This window comes from Sporobolomyces salmoneus, assembly GCF_050403485.1.
Source record: "Sporobolomyces salmoneus JCM6883 DNA, S_salmoneus_JCM6883_v1_ctg34, whole genome shotgun sequence".
NCBI lineage: Eukaryota > Fungi > Basidiomycota > Microbotryomycetes > Sporidiobolales > Sporidiobolaceae > Sporobolomyces > Sporobolomyces salmoneus.
The window spans coordinates 17,942-41,974 of NW_027481129.1; the positions used below are offsets into that span (position 1 = coordinate 17,942).

The 24,033-nt window shown below is 50.6% G+C and overlaps 8 protein-coding genes across 8 annotated transcripts; 2 read left to right on the forward strand and 6 right to left on the reverse strand.

Moving 5' to 3' along the window:
• Positions 1-370: 370 nt before the first annotated feature.
• On the reverse strand, positions 371-3,149 carry JCM6883_005548 (uncharacterized protein; the record flags this gene model as incomplete). The annotated part of the gene is made up of 16 exons (XM_076633103.1): positions 371-531; positions 622-768; positions 842-970; positions 1,035-1,239; positions 1,310-1,406; positions 1,476-1,594; positions 1,668-1,751; positions 1,823-1,936; positions 1,998-2,099; positions 2,168-2,252; positions 2,311-2,387; positions 2,460-2,470; positions 2,538-2,577; positions 2,654-2,733; positions 2,805-2,835; positions 2,979-3,149. The coding sequence occupies 16 exons, from the start codon at positions 3,147-3,149 to the stop codon at positions 371-373; spliced, it is 1,653 nt and encodes a 550-aa protein (XP_076486858.1).
• Positions 3,150-3,888: 739 nt separating this feature from the next.
• On the reverse strand, positions 3,889-4,387 carry JCM6883_005549 (uncharacterized protein; the record flags this gene model as incomplete). Its single annotated transcript, XM_076633104.1, has 3 exons — positions 3,889-4,056; positions 4,119-4,180; positions 4,249-4,387. 3 exons carry the CDS (start codon positions 4,385-4,387, stop codon positions 3,889-3,891), a joined length of 369 nt encoding a protein of 122 aa, XP_076486859.1.
• A 403-nt stretch (positions 4,388-4,790) lies between these two features.
• On the reverse strand, positions 4,791-7,902 carry JCM6883_005550 (uncharacterized protein; the record flags this gene model as incomplete). The annotated part of the gene is made up of 17 exons (XM_076633105.1): positions 4,791-4,887; positions 4,954-5,027; positions 5,094-5,168; positions 5,239-5,423; positions 5,499-5,505; positions 5,580-5,732; positions 5,803-5,876; positions 5,947-5,988; positions 6,054-6,089; positions 6,152-6,611; positions 6,679-6,748; positions 6,826-6,899; positions 6,957-7,168; positions 7,251-7,332; positions 7,401-7,458; positions 7,547-7,617; positions 7,816-7,902. The coding sequence occupies 17 exons, from the start codon at positions 7,900-7,902 to the stop codon at positions 4,791-4,793; spliced, it is 1,857 nt and encodes a 618-aa protein (XP_076486860.1).
• Positions 7,903-9,219: 1,317 nt separating this feature from the next.
• On the forward strand, positions 9,220-10,775 carry JCM6883_005551 (uncharacterized protein; the record flags this gene model as incomplete). The annotated part of the gene is made up of 4 exons (XM_076633106.1): positions 9,220-9,365; positions 9,460-9,687; positions 9,760-10,300; positions 10,368-10,775. 4 exons carry the CDS (start codon positions 9,220-9,222, stop codon positions 10,773-10,775), a joined length of 1,323 nt encoding a protein of 440 aa, XP_076486861.1.
• Positions 10,776-11,121: 346 nt separating this feature from the next.
• JCM6883_005552 (uncharacterized protein) lies at positions 11,122-12,108 on the reverse strand (the record flags this gene model as incomplete). The annotated part of the gene is made up of 1 exon (XM_076633107.1): positions 11,122-12,108. The coding sequence occupies one exon, from the start codon at positions 12,106-12,108 to the stop codon at positions 11,122-11,124; it is 987 nt and encodes a 328-aa protein (XP_076486862.1).
• A 376-nt stretch (positions 12,109-12,484) lies between these two features.
• JCM6883_005553 (uncharacterized protein) lies at positions 12,485-19,169 on the reverse strand (the record flags this gene model as incomplete). Its single annotated transcript, XM_076633108.1, has 13 exons — positions 12,485-13,678; positions 13,755-14,073; positions 14,142-14,888; positions 14,983-15,066; positions 15,143-15,289; positions 15,349-15,462; positions 15,542-15,784; positions 15,872-16,036; positions 16,127-16,292; positions 16,380-16,827; positions 16,965-17,476; positions 17,555-19,025; positions 19,092-19,169. The coding sequence occupies 13 exons, from the start codon at positions 19,167-19,169 to the stop codon at positions 12,485-12,487; spliced, it is 5,688 nt and encodes a 1,895-aa protein (XP_076486863.1).
• Positions 19,170-19,543: 374 nt separating this feature from the next.
• On the reverse strand, positions 19,544-20,838 carry MRX19 (Mrx19p; the record flags this gene model as incomplete). Its single annotated transcript, XM_076633109.1, has 6 exons — positions 19,544-19,878; positions 19,951-19,997; positions 20,063-20,110; positions 20,195-20,310; positions 20,383-20,520; positions 20,590-20,838. 6 exons carry the CDS (start codon positions 20,836-20,838, stop codon positions 19,544-19,546), a joined length of 933 nt encoding a protein of 310 aa, XP_076486864.1.
• A 151-nt stretch (positions 20,839-20,989) lies between these two features.
• On the forward strand, positions 20,990-23,668 carry JCM6883_005555 (uncharacterized protein; the record flags this gene model as incomplete). The annotated part of the gene is made up of 6 exons (XM_076633110.1): positions 20,990-21,008; positions 21,189-21,358; positions 21,427-21,927; positions 22,016-22,106; positions 22,177-22,704; positions 22,776-23,668. 6 exons carry the CDS (start codon positions 20,990-20,992, stop codon positions 23,666-23,668), a joined length of 2,202 nt encoding a protein of 733 aa, XP_076486865.1.
• Between the last annotated feature and the right edge of the window lie 365 nt (positions 23,669-24,033).

Consider the following 24,033-nt stretch of genomic DNA (forward strand, 5'->3'; position numbering starts at 1 on the left):
CAATTGCAAGCGTCGACTTTCGAGAGATGCGTCCTCTCCGAAATGCCTTTTCTCTGCTATGCTTGAGTCCAGTTCAGAGAGATGTCCTGATTCCAACAAAGAGATGATTACATTTTTTTGGGGGGTAAAGATGAATGAACGAACGAACGACGAAAAACGACACAAAATGATAGATAGAGTGTAACAGTGTTGAGACAGCGATGATGAAAGATAAGATAAGATGGAGGTGAAAGGTAGGGAGGCAGAACTCGTCTCGATTTGCCGTTTAAAGCGAAAAATGATCGAGAAAGCTTGATCGAATGAGTTCTCGCTAGATATTGTATTGTTGAGAATAGACGAAGGGTATATATATCGATGATGATGACGGCGATTAATCCTTTCCAGAGTCGACAAGCTCGTCGCCGGTCGAGGAAATCTCTTGCACTTTTTCGTCGTGCACAAGATTTCGAGGTCCAGTGTAGTGTTTTCGTCCTCCGGCGTAGAACCAAAGGAGCGAGAGGATCATCACAGCTCCTGTGACGGCACTCGCGTCTACGTGCGAGGGGAGGAATCAAATTATCGTCAGCTTTGAAACCGGAAGACTCGGAAAGGAAAGAAACGAGAGCGGCGACGATGACTCACAATTCATGTTCTCAGCATCGACGGGACGAATCGTAGGGAGAGCGAGAACGATGACGACAAATGTCGTCCATCCAACTGCGATACTGTTAACGATCCAACTGAGAGCACCTCGTCCGAGGTGGAAAGGTCCAGGTTTGAATTGTACCTCTGTTGTTCCACGAGTGCATTGGTCAGTAACAATCTCGAACGGGATGAGAGCCTGGAGGAAGGAGAGGCTTACCGGGATGATCTTGGAAAATCATTTTGCACGCAATCGGGATAATGTAAGACGAATCCATTCCCATCGCGGCGAGGGCGAAGATGGCGTAAACAGCAACGATCGAAGCAAAGACGAGGAGTCCCATGAGAGCTGTCGAACGGGAAAGCACGATAAGCGATTGAAGGAGAAGGAGGAGAAAAGGAAAACGACTCACCGGAGATGAAGACGACGAGCCAGACGGCGTTGACGGGGATCTTGTTTTTGGACATCTTCGTGAAGAAACCTCGATCAGGGAGACCGTTATCACGGGAGAAGGCGTGGAAGGAACGAGCGTTGGCTTGAGTGGCTGTCGTGACAACTTGGAAGGCGACGAAGCAAATGAAGGCCCAAAGGACGTAGAATCCGGTAGGACCGACGTTCTACAGAAACGAGAGAGAAGAGCGTCAGGGCGAAGAGCAGAGAGAATGAAGAGAAACGACCAAGACTGACCTGCCAAATGATTTGAGCGGGAGGATATCCAGAGACACCGAAATCTCCAGTCTCCGCCATATCACCCGAACAGAGTACGTAAACAATGTTGTAGACCCTGAAAACACAGACAAAGCGAGTCAGGACTCCGAGAATGTAGATGTGAAAGAAAGGAGAAAGCGCTCACCATCCGACAATTCCGGTTCCGATGACCGCAACGAAGATCGCAGTGGGGGCGGCGATTTGAGCTCGCTTTACCTCTTCACTGATGTGAGCGGTTGCGTCGTAGTCGGTCATCGTCCATTGCTAGGTAAAAGGAAATCCGATTTGAACATGCATTAGGTCTATCTGCGTCGAGGAGAATCTACTGATTACTTACGACAGAGAGAAGTCCGAGGAGGAAGGTCAACCCTTGCGAGTTCCATCCAGAACCGTTGATGTTTTTGGTGAATGTGTAAGAAGCCTATTTCGCATGCTCAAATCAGCGTGAGCTCATAAGAACGTAATTTCCGAGTAAGCGTGAGAGAGACTAACCGAGTTCTTGACATCAGTCTTGACGAGCAAAGCGATGATGACGGCGAGGACGGTTCCCAAGTTGAAGAAAACGAAAGTTTGAGTAATTTTCGCGAGATACTTGGTTCCCATAGACTACTCATCACGGCCTCGTTCAGTACTCGCTTGACGTCTTAGATCGTGAGTATTTGCTCACGTTGAGAACACCTTGTACGAGCAAGAGACCAAGGAATACGAGATAAGTTTGCCAAGCATTGGCAACGAACGGTTCAGCCGAATTTTCAGTCGAAAGCGAGACCTGCTCACGAAGGGACTCGATCAGCTTCTCGTGTGACTTCGATGAAAGAGAACGAGGAAGAAACGAACAGCGGCAAGAATCATTTGAGCCAGACCGAAAGCGGTTGAAGCGACTCCTGCGACTTGACCCATGAGATTGAGCCAGCCGACAGTCCTACAGATAGATTGTCAATTCTCTCGCTTGGATGGAATCGGGACGAACAGAGGCTTACCATCCGGTGATTGCTCGATACCTCTTCGGTACAAGGTAAGCCGACGCAGAGTAGAGACCACCGTTCGTCGGGTAAGCCTATCGACACAGTACGACACTGTGTTAGTGATACACGTCTTGTGATGCAGCTCGGGATGTGCTTTGACGGACCGAAACAATTTCTGTAGAGCCGATAATTGTCAGTTTTCAGTTTTCGAGAATCGATACTTTCGAGCGGAAAGAGCTTACCAGCGATCGAAGTACCTAAACAGAAACACATGATAGTTCCCTATTGAGCAGAATCCACCAGAGGTCAGTCCCGTAATACGAGAAACCGTTCGAGATTCAGCGAGATTCAAACTCACGAGGAACCAACACCAAACTACGGAAGCGGGTCCTCCCAACGAGAAAGGTGTACTGAACGTAGTGACTACGGAAGACGCGACTAGAGAAATGGAACAGAACGTGCACAGTTAGCAATGAGGATAGACCGAGATTCGAACGAGAATATCTCACCTCCCATGATCGAGAACGCAAAAGAGATAGTCTGTTCGGTTCGAGTCCACCATTGATAGTTAGCTACTGACTCTTTGACATCCATCCGTACATTCTCTCCCGACCGAGAGTCGAATCAACCGGGAATTCCCGCCTCTTGAGATGAAATGCAATGAGATGGAGATGAGACTCAACGGATAGGTTCGTAAACTCTCGTTTGAACTCTTGCTTGTATCCCATTCTGGCCAAGATGGCATCATCGCTGTTCCCACCGAAACTCGTATCATCTCCCACTGTCGGAGGCGGCGAAACTCGTTCTTTCGTCGGCGAGGTCGATCTCGAAGCGTCCTTCTCGTAGTCTGACATGGTTGCCGGCTTGAATTAACGGCAAGGCGTGAACGAGTGTGTGGTACAGTCGAGGGAGTAAGAAAACCCTGTCGGTTCTGTTGAAAGATTTCATCAGTGTTAAATTTCCGGGGTTCAAGTTGAAGATCCTCTTCTCACTTGTGTCTGCTAGCGGTCTTTCAAAAGAGTATCACTGCGCCCTGTATGCGTATAGATCGTCCTGAAGGCGAGAAGTTGAAACTGAAAGGAGTGAGAGAGCGGGAAGGAAGGACAGAGCAGGAAGGCTTGGGCTTGAAATCTTTTTTTCACGAGCTCAGGGTCTCAAAGCTTGCTGATTTCTCTCTCTGTGCTTTCCGAGTATCGCTCACTCTCGATTGGCAGTTATCGCGCCGTAGGTACAACGATAATTCATTGCCGAGAAAAATCCAGTTGTCTCGAACTCGGGCAAATTTCCGGCGAACGTGATTGCAACGAGTTTGTAATACAGATGGCGACTGACTACAGTACATATCAGTACAACATACGTGGTGGAAAGAGTTTGCGAAACGACGCGGACTGCTCTCGCAAAAGATTTTGAGATTCCGTAGCAAAAGAAAGCGAGAAACGATCTCTTCGATGGGGCAGGTCGGGAGAGTCGGGCTACATACCCGAGAGAGCGAGCGAGGAGCATCAGTATACATGTACTTGGAAGCGTAGAGGATCAGGGTCCGAGACTCACAAGCGAAGATACGCGGAAATTTCGGAAATTCGAAGTGGATCCCTACACTTTTTTCTCATCGGCTTCTTTCCCTAAGGCTGGCGGGTTCTCCTTGAAGAACTCGATCGGTGTTCTCCTATCAGGTAACGCAGTCTTTGAGGGAACTTGACGACGTTCAGTTTCGGAAAGCGTAAAGAAAGATTTTGTGTTCGCGTCGAACCACCGTCTCACCTGTAACAGCGACGAGTCAGCTTTGATCAAGCTTGGTGAGCTACAGCGAGGGGCGAACTCACTGGCATGAAGACATGCTCCCTCTCTCCGAAATCATACAACAAAACGGCATAAGCGGTTAAACCTGCGAGAGACGTCCACGATCAGCTTCGCGAGCACCTTCAGTACAGCGAGATAGCTTGGAAGGCTTACCGGCAGCGAGAGTGAAGGCAGTGAACTGAATTCCTTTCGAGAGGGGAGTTGGAGCGATGTTCTGAGGCAGTTTCGAGGGAGGAATCGGAGGAGGTACGATAGGTTTCCGAGCAGACGATCCAGGATACTTGAAGGCCATCTTGATTGATTGAGAGGAGACGAATTGGTGGAATCAAAAGAATGCAGCTCCGAAAGTTCGGAAAGCTCGCTCGGGCTTTGAGGTTTCGCAAGTCCTTTCATCGTTCCCAGGTTCGCTTCGTTGGAGTCACGCATACCGCTCCCTAACCTCGCATGGTGTAACGTGATCTCTCGCATCAAACCCCGATTTTCGATAAATTAATCCATTTCTATCCTTTGTCTAGTCTAACTAAGAGATAAGGGGGATTACGACTAGACCATTTTTAACTTATACAGAAACACCCAGAACGGGGAAGACACGAGGAAAGGGGGGAACCGGAACCGAAGGAGGAAACGAGGGAGAGAAATAAGGTAACGACAAGAAGGGACGAAAAGCGGGAGACGGTGACAATCGAGACACTGTTCTAAGCGTTGAGGGCTCTCTTTTGGTCTTGTACCGACTCGTCATCCATCGTTCGACCGGCGACATCCTCTCCTTCGACCGCGTTGTGAGCTTTCGTACTGTGTTTCGCAAGCGATGCGGCGTCAGTATCGCTCTCGCATATTCTCTTGGAACTTGAAACGTACAGTAAGATGTTGTTGATGCCGAGAGCGAGGAGAGGAGGGATAACGGCGATGCAAGTGGCCGCGATCAAGAGAATCTGAACAACGGGCGAGTCAGTTTCCCACGTTCTAGTGAATACTGGAGAGGAGGAACGGGTACGAACCTTCATAACCTCGTCGTAAGCTCCGATTACACCTTCGTAGATTGGCGAATCTTTGGGGTACGAAGCTGCCATCGTCTGTGCGTATACGAACGAAATCCAGATCAGCTCATTCATTTGACATCTCTGAAGTACTTTCGCAACGTACGATTGATCCATAAATGAGAGTGATGTTCTCGGCGGGTAGAAGTCCGGTGAGACGGCTGTTGAGCTCTCCAGGGAGGTGTCCACGCCAAATCGCCGAAGCGATGGCCGTTCCTACAGCGTTACCGATTTCGGCGAGCAAGAGAACAAAGGCAGTCACCGAAGCGACTTCTTGATGAGGAACGCTCGCTGCAAGAGTGGAAAGAAACATGGTTAGCGGAAGAGAAATCGAAAATCGAAAATCGAAAGTCGTCTCTTGCGTACCTTGAGCCTACGAGCGAGTAAATGACACGAGTCAGTTCAACCTGATACGAGAAGAGTCGTGAGGGTTCAAAGAAGACTCACGAGAAGTTGACAAGAACCTGAAGCGATTCCACCTCCCAGACCTTGGATGACTTGAGAGATGACGAGGAAGAAGGTAGAGCCGTGGGCTCCTTTTGACTTGATCATGATTCCGACACCGATCAATCGAACGCAGAGTCCGCAAACGAGAAGCCACTAGCAACAAGACGAAGAAACATGGTCATTTTCTCCCGAGGTGCGAGATGAGCTACTCGCTGCGACGTACCTTGGTACGGTGGAAGTAGAGTTGGTAGAAACCAGCCATGATTGCTCCAAAGGTGAGACAGAGAGTTTGAGTGTCTGTTGTCGAAGAATCGAAAATGAGCTCAGTCTTTGGTCGCCGTCGACTTAGCGAACCGGCACAACTCACAGGCAAAGTATCCTTGATCGGCGACGGACCATCCGCGGGTGACTGGAAGAGAAAACAAAGTCACTGTGAGTAGAAGCGAAGGATTCAAAGCTAAAAGGAGTACTCACCACTGATGAACGAGTATTGGTAGGTGTATTGGAGGTCTAGGAAGACAATCATCTTTGGTGAGCAGGAACAACTAGTCGAGAATCCCAGGGAAACTTACAGAAGGAAACGAAATCAAAGAAGCCGATGAAACCGCAAGCGAGGATCGTCCAAGATTTGAAGAATCGGAAGGGGAACAGAGGTTTGCTCGCGGCGAAACGTTCGTAAGCAATGAAAGAGAGGAGGATGACACCTCCAAAGACAAGAAGGATGATGATCTTGTGGTTGTCCCAGTCGAGAGTCGCTCGGTTGACGAGGGTGAGAGGGAGGAGAAGACATGCCCATCCAGCTCCAAAGAGAAGGAGACCGAGAGCGTCAAAGTCGACGAGGTGGCGCCAAGTCGAACTAGCGATTTGCGAGGTTGAGGTCGAACGAACGCCTCGAGGAGCGACTTTAGCAGCAGTTCCGCCGTTCTTTTCGATGAGATCCGTCGAGTCGAGTCCGAGCTTCTTGGCCCGGTGTTGAGCCCAGAAGAGAGTACCGATGATAGGCGAGAGTACGACGGGAATGAGAATGACGAACTGCAAGACGTGAATGGAGACAAGGGTCAGTTTCCCGAGTGACATGCTCGGATGAGAGGTAGCTCACCATTCCGTATCCCCAGTGCCACGAACTAGTCTCGAGAACTCCTTGAGCGATGTTTGATGAAACGAAAGCGCTACGACGCCAGAAATCAGTGTGGTAAGCTATCTCGTTCTTCATCCGATCGCCGCGTATAGATGGATTGACACATACTTGATGAAGAACCAAATGGAGACGAGCGAACTCACGAGTCCCCTCCATCGTAAGTTCGTGCAATCAGCAATGACCTGCTCGAAAAAAGAGGATCAGCGGCGTCGCAAGGAAGGAGAAATGAGGAAGCGTACGATTTGGATGAGGATTTGCAACGACGCATATCCGATATAGTACAAAATTGCTCCCGCGGCATACGTGTGGATGTCCTTGCACGCGGCGATGATGATGAAGCCGAGGCAGTAGAAAAACGCAGAAAGGCAGAACGCTTCGGCACGTCCCGCTACGTCGGCGAACTTGGCGGCGAAAGGTTTCGTGACGGCGAGAATGATTGCTTGGGCGGTACCTATTCGAGTACAAAGCGAGTCCGTGTCAACAAGACGAGACTTTGGACGATTTCCGCAAAGAAAAAGAAAAACTGTACGCACCGATGGCACCGAGTAGACTGTGAGCAGAGAAGCTTGAAGTAGCATAGGCGAGATATTGATAAGTCGTCGTACCCTCGAGGGACTACAACGAGAGATCCTGAGTGAGCGATTGAAGGACAATGGAGAAACGAAAGCGATTCGAGAGCGTACGTAGATGTAAGAAGCTAGCGCGACCCCGATGAAGAGCGCAATCTGCGAGTTACGTCCCCTGTGAATGATCAAGGAAGAGAGGCACGAGGGCAGAGAGTGAGCGGGTGAACAACGATAAGTGAAGTTTGGATGGGAATCGAACTGACCAAACTCGTTGAGCGTTTTCGACTTTGAGGACACCGGAAGTGTAAGCGGGAGGTGAAGCATCGTTGTGGACCTAGGGGGAGACGGAAGACGGCGACGAAGGAGGGACAGAAGAGAGAGAGAGAGGGAGAAAGAGACAAGTGGGACGAGGGGATTCAAGTCAGCGAACACGGCACGTAGATCCGGGGCGAGGGAACTGCACTAGTGCATCTCTAAACCGCACTAGCGCTTCGAACGATCAAGGAAGAGGGAGGAGAGAAAAAAAAGTCACCTCGGGTTGTGAATCGATCTGTTGCCGAGCGGTGGTCGTCTGTTCGAAGTCCTCGACGTCCTTGATGTCGTGTGATGTGTTCGACATGTTCGTTGATCAACCGAGCTAGAAGGATGGCACGAGGAGAGAAGAAGGAAGAGAAAGAAGGGGGAGAGGGCCAGCCAAGGATTAGATTTTTTCGCCCTCCTCCAATCTGATTGATCAAAGGATCTAGGAGCTTTCCGTAAAGGGAAAGTCTCGAGGGGAGTTGGCCACGCGATCGAAGAGAAAGAGAAAGAGCGAGGGAATTCGCGAGGAAACCGCGCTCTTTCCAAGCTCTTTCTCGACTGCGTTCTGTTCTTCGACTCTCACAAGTGTGGTCGGCTCATCGATCAGTCGAGAACACGGCAGACTCAAGCTCGACGTGCAAAGGAACTTGGCCTCACTTCTCTCCCGAGACTCACCCTCGACTGCTCCCATGTCGACATTCTACCGCTGAACCAATCCATACACATCTGTTTCGGTACACCACATCACGATGAGACCGCAAGCACCGGTCGAAGTTGAGCGCTTCTCTTTGCAAGATCTAGATCAAGAATCTCCCTTCTCCGTTCAATCGACTTGGCGACAATGCAATGCGCTCGCGAGGACCCCCGATATCTACGACAACTCGGTGTCAATGAGCGGACCGGAGATGCGGAAGAAGATGAGGGGAATGGAAGAAATGCCGTTTGTCGAATGTCGCATGTTTGCAGGGCTGTATTCAGTCGGAAGAACTGTAAGAGCACTCCCATTCTGTACGTGTCGAGGTCCAGCTGGAGATCGGAACTGATAACCGCTTAAACTGTTCGACAGACCTTTCACCTTTCACCTCACCTCTCGTCCCTCCCGATGATCCGCTCTAGCGCTCCCGACATTAACAGAGCGGAATAGACTCCGACGAGCGCTATCGGTAGTCAGTAATTACCGGAAGACTGCTCGGTTTCATTAGTCGACTGATTTCCCTTTCTTCCCTCGGACCTCTTCTCTCGAATTTCCGCGTGCTTTCGTTCTGCCGGCCCCCCTCCTGCCGAGCTCGTCTCGGACAGCGAATTGCTCTTCTCGCCTGCTCCGGTTACAACGGCCTGCTAACGGTCTAAAAGCCGTCGCTCGTGCCTCCTCATTTCGCTGCTTCGACTATCTGCTCTGAATGTTCCTGTATTCTTCGAAATCTAATCCCGAGATCGTCTCAAATGCAACGCGGTTCTTATCTTCACGTTGCCCCTTCTGCTCTCGCGCAGGTTCCCCTTTTCAAGTTTGACTTCGAGATCGGAAGTCTGCCCCGGTAGTCCTGCCTCTAACCGTTGGCTTTCTCCTAGCGTTCATGCTCTCTCTCTCCTCCCTGTTCGTCCCTGGTCTTTGATCGCCTCTTTCTCCCTCTTTCCGATGGCGGCCTCTCCAAATTCTCTTCAACAACAACTCCTCGGTTTCATTGCATCGTTACCCGAAGATGTCAACCCTTATTCAGCACTGGCCGACTACTTTCAAGGCGCCGTCGTTCCTCGTATTCCGTTCTCGGGACTGGTTCAGCTGTATCTCCTCGCTGCTGTATTCGCAGTATGAGTTTTAATTCCTTCCCCCACCCTTGGGAGTTTTCGAAACTGACGCCAGCTTGACACGAGACAGTATTCTCCTCTTGGTCGTCGCATCCATGTTCGTTCGATACTTCAAGGGGATCTTCTGGCTCTTCCAAATCTCACACTCTCCAACCCTCATTCGACCTCATTTTTCGCTCAGCTGGTCCTCAGTTTCGGTCGTCATGTTGGGACTCGTCGAGGGATACATCTTTCAATGTGTGAAGCTCTTCAAGAGGGAGATGCGAACGAGTTTGGGTTATTGGGTGTGCCTAGTTTGGTTCGTTCCTTCCTTCCTTCTCGCGAGTCTCGTCGGCGTGATACTGATCAAGGCTCATCGAGGCCATGCCAGGGTACTCGGTTTCATCGGCGGAGAATTCGCGGCGTGGAGTCTCGCCGTCTCGTTTCTCGTTCACGTTGAAGCCTCAGGAGAACGAGGAGGAAGTCGAAAAATCGAGCGGTGGGCCAAAGTGTCAAATTATGTCGGAATCCTGTCACCTATCGTCTACCTCGCCGTTATCCTACCACTCGCCATCACAACCGGACGTACCTTCTCCTCTACGATCTCGACTTACCTCGAAATCGACAGCCTGTTGCGAAATGGGGCAGCATCGAAGAATTGGACGCCCGGGCAAGCTCTCAGTATCCTCGCACTCGCCCCTGCTCTACCTCTCGTCGAGAAACTCGGTTCGGATCGAGAACAGCTCGCCTTACGTTGGAGAGGAACGAATTCCGCCTACTCGGTTTTCTCTTTCATCCTCGTCGCTTCTTTGATGACGATCGCGGTACTCTATCTCACTTCACTTCGTAGGAGGATTCAACAGACGGCGAGGGATCTTCAAGGGGTGCAAGGGTCAAGAGGCGCATCAAAGCAGGTCAGGCTCACGTACCAGGTGAGTTCGACTTCATTTCTCGAAAATTGTCGAGAAGCGGCTGAACGAACCCTCTTCGCGCTTTCAGACCTTACAATGGACGATCGGAGCCTTCGTCCTCCTCGGTAGTGTTTTCGTTTCGGTCGCCAGTTACGCAGCCATCGTCACGAATTCGCTTCAAGCTCCTGTAGCGGGTCAGATCCTCATCCTCGGACCTCTCTGGGCCCTCGCCGTCTGTGGTCTCCCGACTTCGATATCTCTCCTCTGGCGCGCAATCGATGCCAGATCGTCCGAATCAGGCGAAAGTTCGACAGGACCTCTTTCGAACAGTTCTCGACCTCGACAATTCGGCAAGCAGTACTCGATCGAGTTGAACGGAAGAAGAAGGTCGGATAGGGCGGAGGTGAATGTCACGGTTGATGTTTTGGTCAAGGAGGAAGGAGGACCGGTCGAGTTGGAAAAATGGGAAAGTCTCTCGAGTACTTCGAAGCTTTAGAATCAGAGGCGTCTGTATCTTCTATGTTATATGCTATATAGACTCTCTATCGGATCGCAGTTGGGGCCAAAGTCGATGTTATCCCGCGAGCACGGTTCAAAGTGGAGAAAACATCAAAAACGCAAGGAACTTTCGTCATCAGGTTTGGGGAGTAGACAAGAAGCTACGAACAGGATACATCGACAGCTAGAAAAGGGACATGACTCGCGAAGGAGTAGAGTATAGGCAAAGTTGATCAAAAAGAAGAGCTTTACAACAAGGTACAAAAAAAAAGAGGCGAACAACAAACAGATTCCTGCTCCGATACGGAAAGGAGTCGACACGGGGAGAGGGTCACATCCTCATGTTATTGACGCTCGGAGGTCTCATGGGAGGATCTAGTAAAGTGGCGAGAACTAGGAATCGATTGAACAGGGAAGAACGGACTCGTGACGAATCGACGGAAGCTCGATCTTGGACTCGTAGGAGACTCAGGCGGCGTAAGAGGAGGGGTTCGTGGACGACCGAGAGAGATTTCCATTTCGTCGTGTTCTTCGTCGAGCTCGTTCCTTTTTTCCTTCCCTCCGTGGTCGAGACTTTCCACTCCACCTTCACTCGCTCGATTGCGTGTTTCCTGTACTTCGTCCGATTCGGCACTGCTGGCGATGGCAGGTTCCGTATGACGACGAGTATCGGAGAACGGGTTCAATTCGACTCGTTCGTTCAAGAGCTGCGAAGGGACGATTTGTGGGACGCTCTGTCGAACGGAGGGTGTACGGTTGCAAGAGAAAGGTTCGGGGGTTATAGACGAGCTTTGTGGCGGTCCGGAGGAGAGAGGAGGAATAGGTTGATTGACAAAGTTTCGAAGAGAGGCGAAAGAGGAACGATCCTCAATCATGATTTGCGATGAAAGTCTCTGAGTAAGGTCCCTGACGGATGGGGTGGAGACGAAAGGATGAGCAGGAGGGGAGGTCGCTTCGTCGTCGATGTCGGAAAGGAGAGAGAAAGGTTCGCCGCTCGTCGTCGTTTCTTTCGAGTTTCCTCCTCCTTCTGCTTCGATTCCTTCCTGCTCCTTTCGAGTCTCCGTCGCGATAACAGGTAAGAGAGCGCCCAGTACTTCAATCTCCTCATCGTCTAGCTTGTCCGGTTCGACGTTCCATCGCTCTTCTGCTGCCCAAATCGGCGGACTCGGAGACGGGTCGAAAGAGTGGAAAGAACTTCCCTCCCCTTCGTCTACTCCTTCTCCTTGCTGGACTGCTTGATCGAGGTGTAACGACAGATTGGGGGAGATCGCAGAGGGGGAGTTGATCGTTGATTCGTTCGAGGCTAGATCTGAGGCGGAGGAGGGGTTCATCTCGCAGTAGATATGCAGAGTCTTGTCCTCGTGCTACACTGTCGACGCGCGAGCGAGAAGAGAAGCTGCTGGAAACGAAGAGAAGAGAAGAGGAGAGAAAGAGAGAAGCAAGTTCTTCGTCTCGAACTTCTCTTCGCAGCAGCTGCGTTCTTTGCGACGACTAGGATCGCGTCACTGTCAGAAAGTGGACAGGATAGTAACATTGAGTTGCAAGTGCGAATGAGAAATTGCGAATGACGAGAGAAGAGAACAACAAAGTAGAGAATCGAAAAAACGAGGGAGGGAATAAAAAGCAAACGAAGGTGTATCATGCTTCCTCAAGAAGAGAGAGAGAGGTAGGGAGAAGGAAGATACGAGCACTACTACGAAGTCCCAATCAATCGATCTGAAGTGTTTCACGTCTATCTTTCTGCTTGTCTCGCGGAGTTGTTCGACGGGGAGAGCTGAGAGATTCGTTGACCGAGCGATTTGTCGAGTTCCGTCGAGGCGAGACTGATCGCGATCGTTGAGCAGCGATGAGTTGTTCTTGATTCGCGGGAGGGGGTTGCTCGAATACTGGAGAAGATTGACGAGGTTCTCCCACTTCGATAGAAGAATCGAGTTGATCTTCCTCTTCCTCCTCCTCTGGTTCTTCTTCAAGGTCCTCGCGTCGAGCGGAGTGTGGAGATGTCGGCTGAGTGAGAGTAGATCGCTTCGGAAGGATCTGAGGTTTTTTCCCTTTCTTTCGCTTTTTCTTTGGCGGTGACGAGTTCGAATCGTCGGTGTCGAGAGGGCGACCAGGAGTATGACCGGGACCAGGACTCGAAAGAGGGGAAGTACCAGAATGTCGACCGTTCATCTCGGTGTCGTTCTCGTTCTCTTGAGTGTTGTCGAGGTCTCCCGATTCTTCTTCGCCTCCTCCAGCAGACTCGGGGTAGAGAGGCGATAGCGACATCGCTCCATTCTGCTGTGGTCGATGAGACGGTGCGGCTGGAGCGTCTTGAGGTAGGAAATCTTGAGCTGTCGGTCCACGCGGTTTCGAGGAGGTAGGAACGACGTTGGCAGGAGGAGGTGGTGGAACAGGAGGAGCGGCTTGACGAGCGACAGGCTTCTTCTTCTCGGGAGATCCAGCTGGTCGTCGTTCTTCTTCGTCGTCGTCCGAAGAATCGAGAGTGATGACCGTCGGTGCTTTCTTCCCTCGGGTCTTCTTCCCTCGTGGTTCGACCGTCTGTGGCTGTTCCTCTCGAGACTTCTTCCGTTCCATCTCGGTCGATCCCGCCGGTCCCGCCCTCAAGTTTTCGTTTGCTCTTCTCTCCTTCTCCCGTTCCCTTTCCTCCCTCTTCTTCTCCTTCGCTTTCTTCTCCTCCAACTCCTTCGCATCCTTCTCCTTCTTGATAGGTTCGTAAATCTTCATCAGACCTTCCACCTCGCCTCTCATCGTCTTTCTCTTCTCCCTCGCTTCGAGAGCTTTCCATCGGTCCTCGCGATCGATCGCAGCGTCGAGTTGAGCTTTCTTGGCTTTCTGTTCAGCTCGTCTTCGTTTGATCTCTTCGCCAGCTCCTTTGATCGTTCGAGGTTTGACTTCGGTCGACTGTGATCGAAAGGAGGGCATGATCAGTCTACCGTCGAGAGGTTCTCGATTCGAGTAGCAGTGGGAGAGAACTTACGACGATGTAACGAGTCATTTCGAGAGGATTCGCAAGAAACTTTTCGACAAAATGGAGGAGGTAGAGACCGCAATCGCAGAAGTTGGGTTGACGCGGAACCTGAAGAGGAGATTCGCAAAGTGAGTCTGGTGAGACCCTGCCGTAAGTATGAGAGAGAGAGCGAAGAGAACGTGCTTGGACAGCGATTCCTTTCACTTGTTCGATCGCGGTCGTCTTTACTCCGAGTTTCTTCCTCGCTTCCTCCGCGATGTACTTTTTGAGCTTCTCGACGACAGCTTCGTGCGTTCCACCGAGAGAATCGAAAGTGAAGATCCAGCATCTGATCGGGCGGGGCGAAGGTCAAGGTCAGTACAAGCGAGAGAAAGAGAGAGCATTTCGAAATCTTACTTGTTCGACAAAGTTGGGTCAGCACCAAGTTCTCGAGCGATATCGACAGCGGCCGGTTGTTTTTCGACGCTATCAATCTCCATTTGTTCAGAGGATTCCGGTTGAGGTTGAGGAGGAGGAGGAGGAGGAGGATTCCAAGCGCCTTTCGGAGGAGAGGTCGGAACGCCGATTGGAACGCCTACTCGAGGTTTCGGCGCAGCGGTCGAGGTGGAAGCGACAGGCTGAGGACGATCGATCGAAGGTTGAGAATCTTCGACTCGGACTTCGAGCTCGTCGTCGTCGTCGATCGTCATAATTGCAGTTCCGTTCGAGTTCGAGGTCGAGTTCGAGTTCTTGTTTCCTCCTCCCTCGACGCTCGGATCGACCATCATCAGGTCTCCATCATCCTCATCGTCGTCCCTCTCGGCTTCTGCAACTCCCATCTCTGGATCCGCAGCTTCCTCAACGATTTTCTCCTGAAACTTCTCCTCTTGTTGTCGGTGTCGAGCTTCTAGTTCTTCCTCGTCGACGTCGAGGTTATCTGAGACTTCCTCGTCATTCTTCGTGGTAGTTGAGAAGTACGGGCTCTTGTCGTTTTGAGGTTGAGAGGAAGAATCGAGAGTGACGGTTTTCGTTGGATCTGACGTCGTTGTCGAAATTCGTCCTCGAGTGATGTGAGGAGATGGGACTGGAGCGACTTCGGCTTCTGAAGGAGCGTTGTCGAGGATCCATCGAGGATTGACGATCACAGCGAGGTACCAATGCAGACTGCCAATCGAGCGAGTTGTTTTTTTCGTTCCGAGTTTCGTCAGACACGCTACGAACACAGAGTAGGAAAGAGAGAGACAAGGCAAAGACTCACTGTTCGTTGATCGGAATCACGACGTACTTCTTGTCGAAGAAATTGAACTTTTTCGTCCATTTCTCAACGAGCTCATGCGGACCGCTGAATGAACGAACGCAACCGGCAGAGTCAGCACATCTATCATCAATCGATGACTCAGAAAGATACGGGAATTTACAAGATCCCTTTCTGTTTGTCCTCAGCCGTGTGTTTCCCCGTCGACAATTTCTTGTAGAAGAACGAGTTGAAAACGTGAGTTACGGGAGCGATTTTATCGTCTTCGGCTCGTTTCTGGTCGGCTTGCTTGACGTCAACCATCGCTTTCCTACAAGAGCATCACGATCAGCATCGATCGAACGTGAGGAAGAGGGAGATGGAACTGACTTGAGTCCAAATTCGATCAAAGTATCGTTGAGGAACTCGTCATCGTTCAATCGTTTCTTATCTCCATAAGTGACGGTGACCGATCCAGGTTCTCCAACAGGATACTCGAGGACGCTGAAGATAAAACAAACCGAGTCTCGATAAGAACTCTGAACGAAAAAGAAAAAGCCACGAGAGAAGAAGGAGGACTCACACATAGTCTGACGGATAAGGGTCTCTGACGGGAGCGATGCGCCGTTGCTCTTCGGGTGTTTCTTTGTAGATTGAAGTCGATTGACGACTCGATCGACGAGGTCCTTTCTGAGCAGAATCGGCGACGTCTTGTCGATCTCGAGTTGTTCTTGAATCGGTCGAAGGGACAGACGGAGCAGCTTGCGTGTTGTTGTTGTTGTAGAAATTTGAACCAGGAATCGCTCCGGTCGCGGAAGAGGGGAAGCTATTTCGAAAAAATTCGAAAGGAACAGAAATCAGGTCTCTTCGATCTTGGTCGGAAGGGAAGCAAACGAAAGAGTGAAGAACTCACATGAGAGTAGCTTGAAGAGAAGCGTTCTTGTCCTTTGGTTTCGAAGACTTGCTCGTCGTGGGTCCAGTACGATCTTGCAATCTCATTCGAGCGTCTCCACGGGAGTTCTTCATCGAGACCATCACGGCCTTCGCATAGATACCATCGTGCGCTGATGCGCTTCCGCTGAAGGAGATAGAAAGAGAGACGGTCAGCGAGAGAGCCACGGAAGAAAGTCGCATTGAAACGAGAAAGAGAGAAAAATGATAGACTCACCGTTCTCGAAATTTTGATTCATCATCTCCGGACCACGTCTTGAGGCAATACAGAATCTTTCCGAACGCTGTCGAAGGGTCGTGTTCCCAATCATCGCCGGACCCTTGGAGGGTTTGTCCTCGACTGACGATGAAGAACTCGTTCGGTGAATTCATTAGTTGCATTTCTGGAGATAGATGAGAGCAAGATCAATCGAAAGGCTTCGGGTCAGTAGAGAGCAGTGCAGGGTGAGAGGGAAAAGGCAGAGACTGACCTTCGAGGGTGAGCCAATCGTCTCCGAGTTGACGCATAATCTTTGGTCCTTTTTTCTTTTCGAACGTACAAGCAATCGCGTTCGCTCCATCCGACGGCAAAGTCATCCATTCCACCATCTGAACTTCATCCAGTTTGAAATCGACGATTTCCTCGTCCGGTTTTCGCAAGATCGTAATCTTGTGATCTTTCGGTTTCTTCCCCGTCGTGTTGAATTTGAAGAAGTATTCGACGTGATCATCATGGGGAGGTACTCCGACTTTCGCCAACATGAACGGTTTGATCGCGAGTTCGATTACGGGGTCGAGGGGAGGTCCTCCAGAAGGTTTCTTGTTCTTCTTCTTCGTGCCGCCGTTGATCGAGGTAGGAGAAACCTTCAGCTCGTCCATCCCATATTGTTCGTTTCCCGCTCCATCGAGAGAAGGTCCATCGAGAGGTTTCTTCGAACCCTATCGAACGTGAGATCCATGTCAGCCTCGAGGTTGTGGAGACGGGAAGCGGGTGGGAAGAGAAGACTCGCCTTCGTTCCGAGTGAAGTGGCTACCTTCGACGACTTCTCCTCGAAGTGTCTCCTCAACTTCTGGACGTTGCCCGTTTGATTCTTCTCTCGTCTCTCGAATCCTTGCGGTACATCCATTGCGAGATCGTCCGAGCTGTCGATAGTTTGAGGGTGATGATGAAGAAGTTGTTGACGAGTCGTTTTCGGATTCGAATTCGGATTCGTCGGTCGTCGTGAAGAAGTAGAAGTAGAAGTCGAAGGTTTCCCAGGCGGATCATCCGGATCTTGAATCTCATCCGAATCGTCCTCCTCCTCCTGTGCGAAACCTGAAGGACCGGACCTTTCTCCTTGTCCTGGTTCTTGTTCTTGTTCTTCATCACTCGACAGCTCGAGTACTTCCGGTTCTTTCTGTTTCTGTTTCCCTTTACCCTTCCCAGTTCCAGCAGCACCCTTGACGTTGAGAGAAGTGAGAGGTTGATGATCATCGTTGATTCGAAACGGGTGTCCCTCCGCGGCTGCCCGCTTTTCCAATGTAGCTTGGACGAGTTGAGCTGCTTGTTGTTCTTGTGAATCGTCTTGAAGGATCACACGTTTCGCAGCTGTTGTTTTACGAGAGAAAGAAGATCAGCTCCCTTTCTTTGACGTTTCGCGAGAGACGCAAGAGAAAGTGAACTTACCGCTTCCTCCTCCTTTCTTCAGACTCGGCGGCTGCATCGACCCCCCCTCGACCATCTTACTACTACTCCCTTTCCCCCCCTTCGCAACATTATTCGTACTCAGTACTTGTTTGTACGTGTGACTAAACACCGAACGATTCGGTCTCTCTTCTTTCCCTTTCCCTTTCCCATTCCCATTCCTTTTCTCACTCCCTCCATCCAACTCGTCCGGATCTCCATGAAAATCCGCTCGTACTTTTCCCCCTCCTCCTGTCGTTCGCAAATTCTTCGTTCCTCCTCCACTTCTGCTTCCTCGACTTCCCGGTCCCTGTCCTTGTTGGTTCTTCCTTTGTTCACTACCCAGAAATTGAAAATGTCTACTACTACTACCCGAACCCGAACCCGAACTCGAACTCGAACTCGCTCCTCCTCCTCCTCCTCCTCCTCCGAATTTGAGACTAGGGTCCCCAGGAACGATTGGAACCCCTGAACCTGGAGGCATGACTTGGATTTCTAGATCGCTTGCTTCGTCGTCTTCTGCTCCCTCGGATCGTGGTTGTTGAGCTGGTTCGTGAGTGCGTGAAGAAGAGGAAGAGGCGGGTACGAAGGTAGTGATTCGATTCCCACCTTGAGAAGTGTTGAGTAAATGAGGGTTCGGAGGAGGTTGAGATTGGGAAGTGTTGTTCTCAGACGATTCCCAGAGGGGACCTTTCTTACTGGGATCGAAGAGAGGAGCTGGGCCGGAAGGGGGAGGTCGGGCTAGCGGTGTAAGATTCGGATTCGAGATTGAATGTCTCGATTGACGAGGTTGCTGAAACGGCGGATTCGAAGAGTAATTGTTGTTATGGGATCGATAAGGTTCTGAATACCTCGGACCTTTCGGAACGTTTGAACCTTGAGGGAAACGAGATCCTCCCCCTAGTTCTTGTCGTCCTGGTCCTTGAGGGGTCTGAGTCTGATCGTAATTGACCCAAGCTTGAGGTTTTTGATTTGCTCCTACTGTATTTGGAGTATTCGCTCGGTGTAAATGAACCTGAGGTTGAGACCGAGGAAGTAGAACGCTACGTTGAGGTCCAGGAGTTGAGGAGGGATAGAGTCCTTGATTCCGAGATTGAAACTCTTTAGGTCTCGATGGCGGCAGGTTCGATCCTGATGCTCCGTTGTTGTTGTAAGACTGAGATTGAGGGATTCGTGCGGGTCCAGGACCTCCTCTCGTATGTGGGTTATCGATACCGTTCGAGGGAAAGTTCGCGGTTGAAGGGTGCGTGAACGGATAAGAATGAGCGGGAGGAGGGGGATAATGGAGTTGTTGTTCTACGTGACTCGAACTGAGTGCAGCAGGCGGAGGAGGGGGAGGAAGAGGGTGTCGGTCTCGTGAAGGGAGTCCGCCCAAAGTTGGATGAGGATGAGGAGTTAATTCTCTCGGTCGTGTTCGAGTAGGAGGAGGAGGGGATGAATCGTCTGGATCTCCCGTGAGATCTATCTCGTTACTCTACATACACCCCTCATCCATCAGTCTCAATGAGAGAGGGAGCAGAGAGAGAGAGGGAAGACGAACCTGAGTAGTGGTGATGTTCTGTGGTTGATGTGATCTGATTGCTTGTTCTTGTCTCTTGATAATCTCTTCAGGTGTCATAAACTCCTATTACTTCAGAAGGAGATAGCGAGAGGACGAGGAGGAGCGACCAATTTGATCAAGATGGGTCCTGACAGGTCGAGCCGAAACGAGTGCGGGAAGTCGGAGAGGGAGGCAGAGACTACGCGCAGCTCTCTCTCTGACCCGAAGTTGCGTGGAGTCGAGAAACGCGAACGAAAGAAAGAGAGAAGCTCTCTCTCTTCGGTCAACTATCCGAAACCTTCAAGTCTTTCGTTTCTCTGATGCGAAATGCTATGAGTTGAGGGGTTTGAACCAGATGCAGAGTAGATAGTGCTACAAAATCAAGTTGAGGGGGTAAAAGTCTAGGTGGGTTTTTGCTATCGAGCTACACTACATTTTCGTTTCGTTCGAATCTATTCTTTCCTCTCCTCCTTGATACTACTCCTCACGATCTCCCTTTCCTTCTCCATCACATCCTTCTCCTTCTCCTGTTTTCTCCCTTGTCTCAATCTCTCCTCTGCCTGTCCAACCGCACGTTCCAATTCCTTCTTCTCTTCGAAATCCATCCCAAACTCTTTCGTCAACCTCTCGACTTGCTCATTCGTCAACAATAACCTCGAGTCCGTGTGATCATCGGAAGGAGGAGGGAGAGGGGAATAGATTTTATCGAGAGTGGAGGAAGGGGTGAGGGAGAGGTTCGAGGAGGGGGAAGAGAGCAGAGAGAGGAGGTACGAGGAGGCTTTGTGAGCTGCAGAACGTGAGGCAATACTCGAGTGTCAGCTTTGGGGGAAGGAAGCTGGAGAACAGGGAATTAACTCACCTCGCCAGTGTGACCACGCTCGCCAAAGAACGTAGAATAATGGGAAACTGTGAATGATCGGCCCAAGGTCAGACTGATGCTTTCACACTGGCTGAGCAATGAGGTGACTCACTTGGGAATGACAGGTAATAGAGCGAAAGGAGTCGTTAGGGGTGCTAGGCTGTCGCGTTCAAAGAATCGAGATGTTCAGTTTTCAGTCATTCTTTCGCAAAAGCTCATTCCAGAGAGAGGGAGGAGAACTGACATTAGGCATTTCCACATGGCATTCCTATGATGTGGTTCTCTATGTCTCAACTGTTTCTCCAATTGTTCCAACAGTGCTTCACTCTTCAATAAACTTTTCGGATAAATCAATTCGACCTATCTCGCTCCCATCCTATCAGCATTGAATCCCTCTTCATGAGAGATAGATTGAGAGAGTGAATGACGAACGGGTTCATACATTGAAGCTTTGAGAGCATTGGCTCCTTCTGTAGCAGCTTTGAAAGGTTTCGGAGCTAAATTCGTATCGATCGCCTTGAGTGCCCATTCTTCAAACTCGATCTTGTCCATCATCTTCTCCCCGAAATCCTAACAATCACCATCTACTCATCAGTACCGTCAAGGGAAGCGCAGAGAGTAGGTTGAATGAGGACGTACGTAAGAACGTTTCTTCCAACTTCCTTCTTTTCCTCGCCCTAATCCTGCCCACATATCGGCGGCTTTGTCCGTAGCTTTCGTTAATAAAGGTAACTTGGGTCGTTCTCCTCCATCGTTATTTGAGGTTGTGGGAGGTAGAGTCGAACGAGGTCGATGAGCGTGTAATAAGAATAGAGGAGGATGATCGACTGAGGAACGAGAGAGCGGTAATGCGAATAACTTCAACAGTGAAGGTGGTGTAGACCGCATCTTTCACGAGTTGGGACGGAGAAGGAAAAAGAGAGGGAAAGTGGCTGTGACAGAGAGATCGAGAACTTTTGGAAACGAAATTGGCGAAGTTCCCCCTCGCGACTTTCCCTTCCTTTTCTTTCCATCTCAATCCCCCGAATCGACTGATAGTATGGACAACATTCCAGTTGGTAAGCTCCTCACTACCACCGCTCATCTCCTTTTTTTCCCGATATTATTTTCCCTCGTGTCTTTTTCATCTCGGCTTGATCTCTCTCGATCTGCACTCAACTCCGATGACCCGAGATCCCATGAGATTGAACGAATTCATATTGATCACTCGTTCTATGTGATTCCTTTCCTCTTCTTAGATACGCCGACGGGATATCAACCTTCTCCCTCTTCTTCCTCCGCCGGACAACAACAACAACCTCAAGGAGGAGGAGGAGCAGTCGCCCCTGCTGCGAGCGGATCAGGTGGAGCTCTATCTTTCGATGAGAACTTGAAGGATATTCCTCAAGAACTAGCAGGTCAACAACAAGTACGTCGTCTCCTCTCCTCCCTCGTCCCCTCTCTCTTGTGCTGACCCAGTCGTTCTCTGGTGTGTAGGGCTCTCAATTCAATTCGACTACGAACAATCTCTCTCCTTACCCCTCAGTCCTCGCCGCCGCACCAGCCCATCATTTCTCCCCAGCTCCCGGAATCCCTCCCAACGCAGCTCCACAAACCCTACCACCTCTCGTTCCTCAACAATCGGGTACCGTGAACCCCGATGGATCTATCACTCCCGCCTTACCCGTGAAACGTCCTCGTGGTCGACCTCGTAAAATTCCCGGAGTCGATTCCCGCCCTACTCATCCTCGACCTGATGGAGCGCCGGCGGGTAGAGGTAGACCGAAAGGAAGTCGAGGAGTTAGAGGGAGGGGTAGACCGAGAGGAAGTGGATTGAAAGGGAGGGGAGCTAAGAGAGGGAGGATGAGTAGTGACGAGGAGAGTGAGGGGGATATTAGTGTTGATGATAGTTCGGACGAGGAGAGGGGTAGTAAGAGAGGGAGGAAGGATAAGGATGAGGATGAGGATGTCGATTTGAACGAGGAAGTGGACGATGATGTGAGTTAGAGAACGAACTCTGTCTCTTTCCCAGCTCAGAGACTGAGAGGAGGTACTGACTCGCTAGTATGGTTCGACGATTTGGTAGTTTGGACCAGAAGGGAAATTGGGAGCGACTACGAAATTCGGGAGAAAGATCAGTAAACCGAAATCGTTCGTTCCTACCAACAAACCAACGAGTGCGATCCTCTCCCTCTGCTCTCTCTCCCTGTCGTCTCCCCTACTAACTCTCATTCGTCGTATTTGTAGTTACTCGCAAGAAACGACAATCTACACTCGCCGCGTTCGAAGCTTCGCTCATGTGTCAAACCTGTCAACTCGGTCATTCCCCTCCCGGGAACGCACTCGTAATCTGCGACAGTTGTTCGAAAGGATACCATCAATTATGTCACTCGCCAATCTTGACGGACGAATTGGTCGCGAGTGATTTACCCTTCTTTTGTAAGAGTTGCGATGAGAAGATTAGTGAGATGCAGAAGGAGGAGAATGTGCTCGAAGGGGAATGGACGACCGGGGAAGGCGAGGAGAAGTACGTTAAACCCTCGGAAGATTTACCGAAACCTCCTACTGCGACTGATGGAGAGGGAGGAGAGGGACAAGAAGGGGAGAAGAACAAGGAAGGAGCAGCAGGTGCAGAAGGAGAGAAGAAGGAAGAACCGAGTCAAGAGGAGAAGGAAGCAGAGAAAGCTAAACCTTATGCCGAAGCCGTCAAGAAGGAATGGTTAATGAGTTTACCTGTGAATATTCTCGTTGGTTACGTTCTCTCTATCGAAAAGAGTCAGTTTCTCTCTTTCCTTCCCTCCTTCCATTCTCCACGACAATCACTGACACTCTTTGTGCGATTGTAGAGTACGCTTCTTCAACTGAATCCTCCGAATCTGGACTCCCGATTTGGCCGAAAGATCTGCCCGCGAAACTCCAAGCAGCGAAAGATCAACGAGCATTCGAAGCTCTCGAACGGGAACGACGACTCGAAGAAGAAGCCGAAGCACTCGCTGCTGCGGTCGCTGCCGCTGAAACTCCCGGAGGAGGAGGAGGAGGAACCGAAACGAATTCGGAAGCTGGAGGAGGAACTCCTCTTCACTTTGAACCGTTGGGACCGAACGATATCGCTGCGGGAGGTGCGAGAACTGCTGCGAGTAAGAGAGCATTAGGGGACAAAGAATCGAATTCTCAATCGTCTTCGGCGAATTCGCAATCTCAACAATCGTCGTCGGGAGGAGGAGGAGCTTCATCGAGTCGTTCGAACGCTGTACCTGCTTACATGAGGCCGGCTATTCCGATGGCTTCGGCTCTAGGAGGAGGAGGAGCTGGAGATATTCAAGTTGGAGGATCGTCTTCGAATGGAGTTTCGAACGCCGCGGCCGCCGTACTCGCTCTCCAGCAACAACAACAACAACAGCAACAACAGCAGCAACAAGCCCAACAAGTTGCCGCTCAAGTGAACCGTTTCTCCGCGTTCCCATCTTACTCTTCCCAACCTCCTTCCGCCTCTTCTTCAGCCTACGGAGGAGGAGGAGGAGGAGGAGGCTATGGATTCATGACGGGATCGACTACGGGAGGAGGAGGAGGAACGATGGGTTCGGGAGTCGCGGGAGGTTATCAAGCTCCCGCTCCGGGGGCTTATGCGAATATGTACGCTCAACCGGGTCAGCAACAACAACAACAGGGAGGAGGTCAATCGGGAGGGTATTCGACGGGGACGGGATCACCTTGGGATAGACCTCATGGCGGAAACTAGAAGGAGACGAAATTCGATCGGGCGGAAACTTTTCAACTTTACTCATTCAATCTCGTCTCTTCCGTATCTCCCACTAGCATGTTGTCTCGTCACTTCTCTCACGAACTCTTCCCTCATCTCCGATTGGCTCGAGTCTTTTTCCCGTTTCTTGAACCTCGGTTCCATTCCTTTCTCTTTCTGTCTTTTTCGTCAGCTCTTCGTGGTTTCTTTGCTCATTTCTTCTGCTCTTCACCGTCCCTGTGTCTCTCTGGCTCTCGCTCCCTCTTTTTGTACTCTCATTGTACTTGAAAATAAAGCCTGTTTGCTCGGAAATCAAAACAACTTTTTTCGATACGACTTTCGCACTGAGCGGTTTCTCCTCCTCT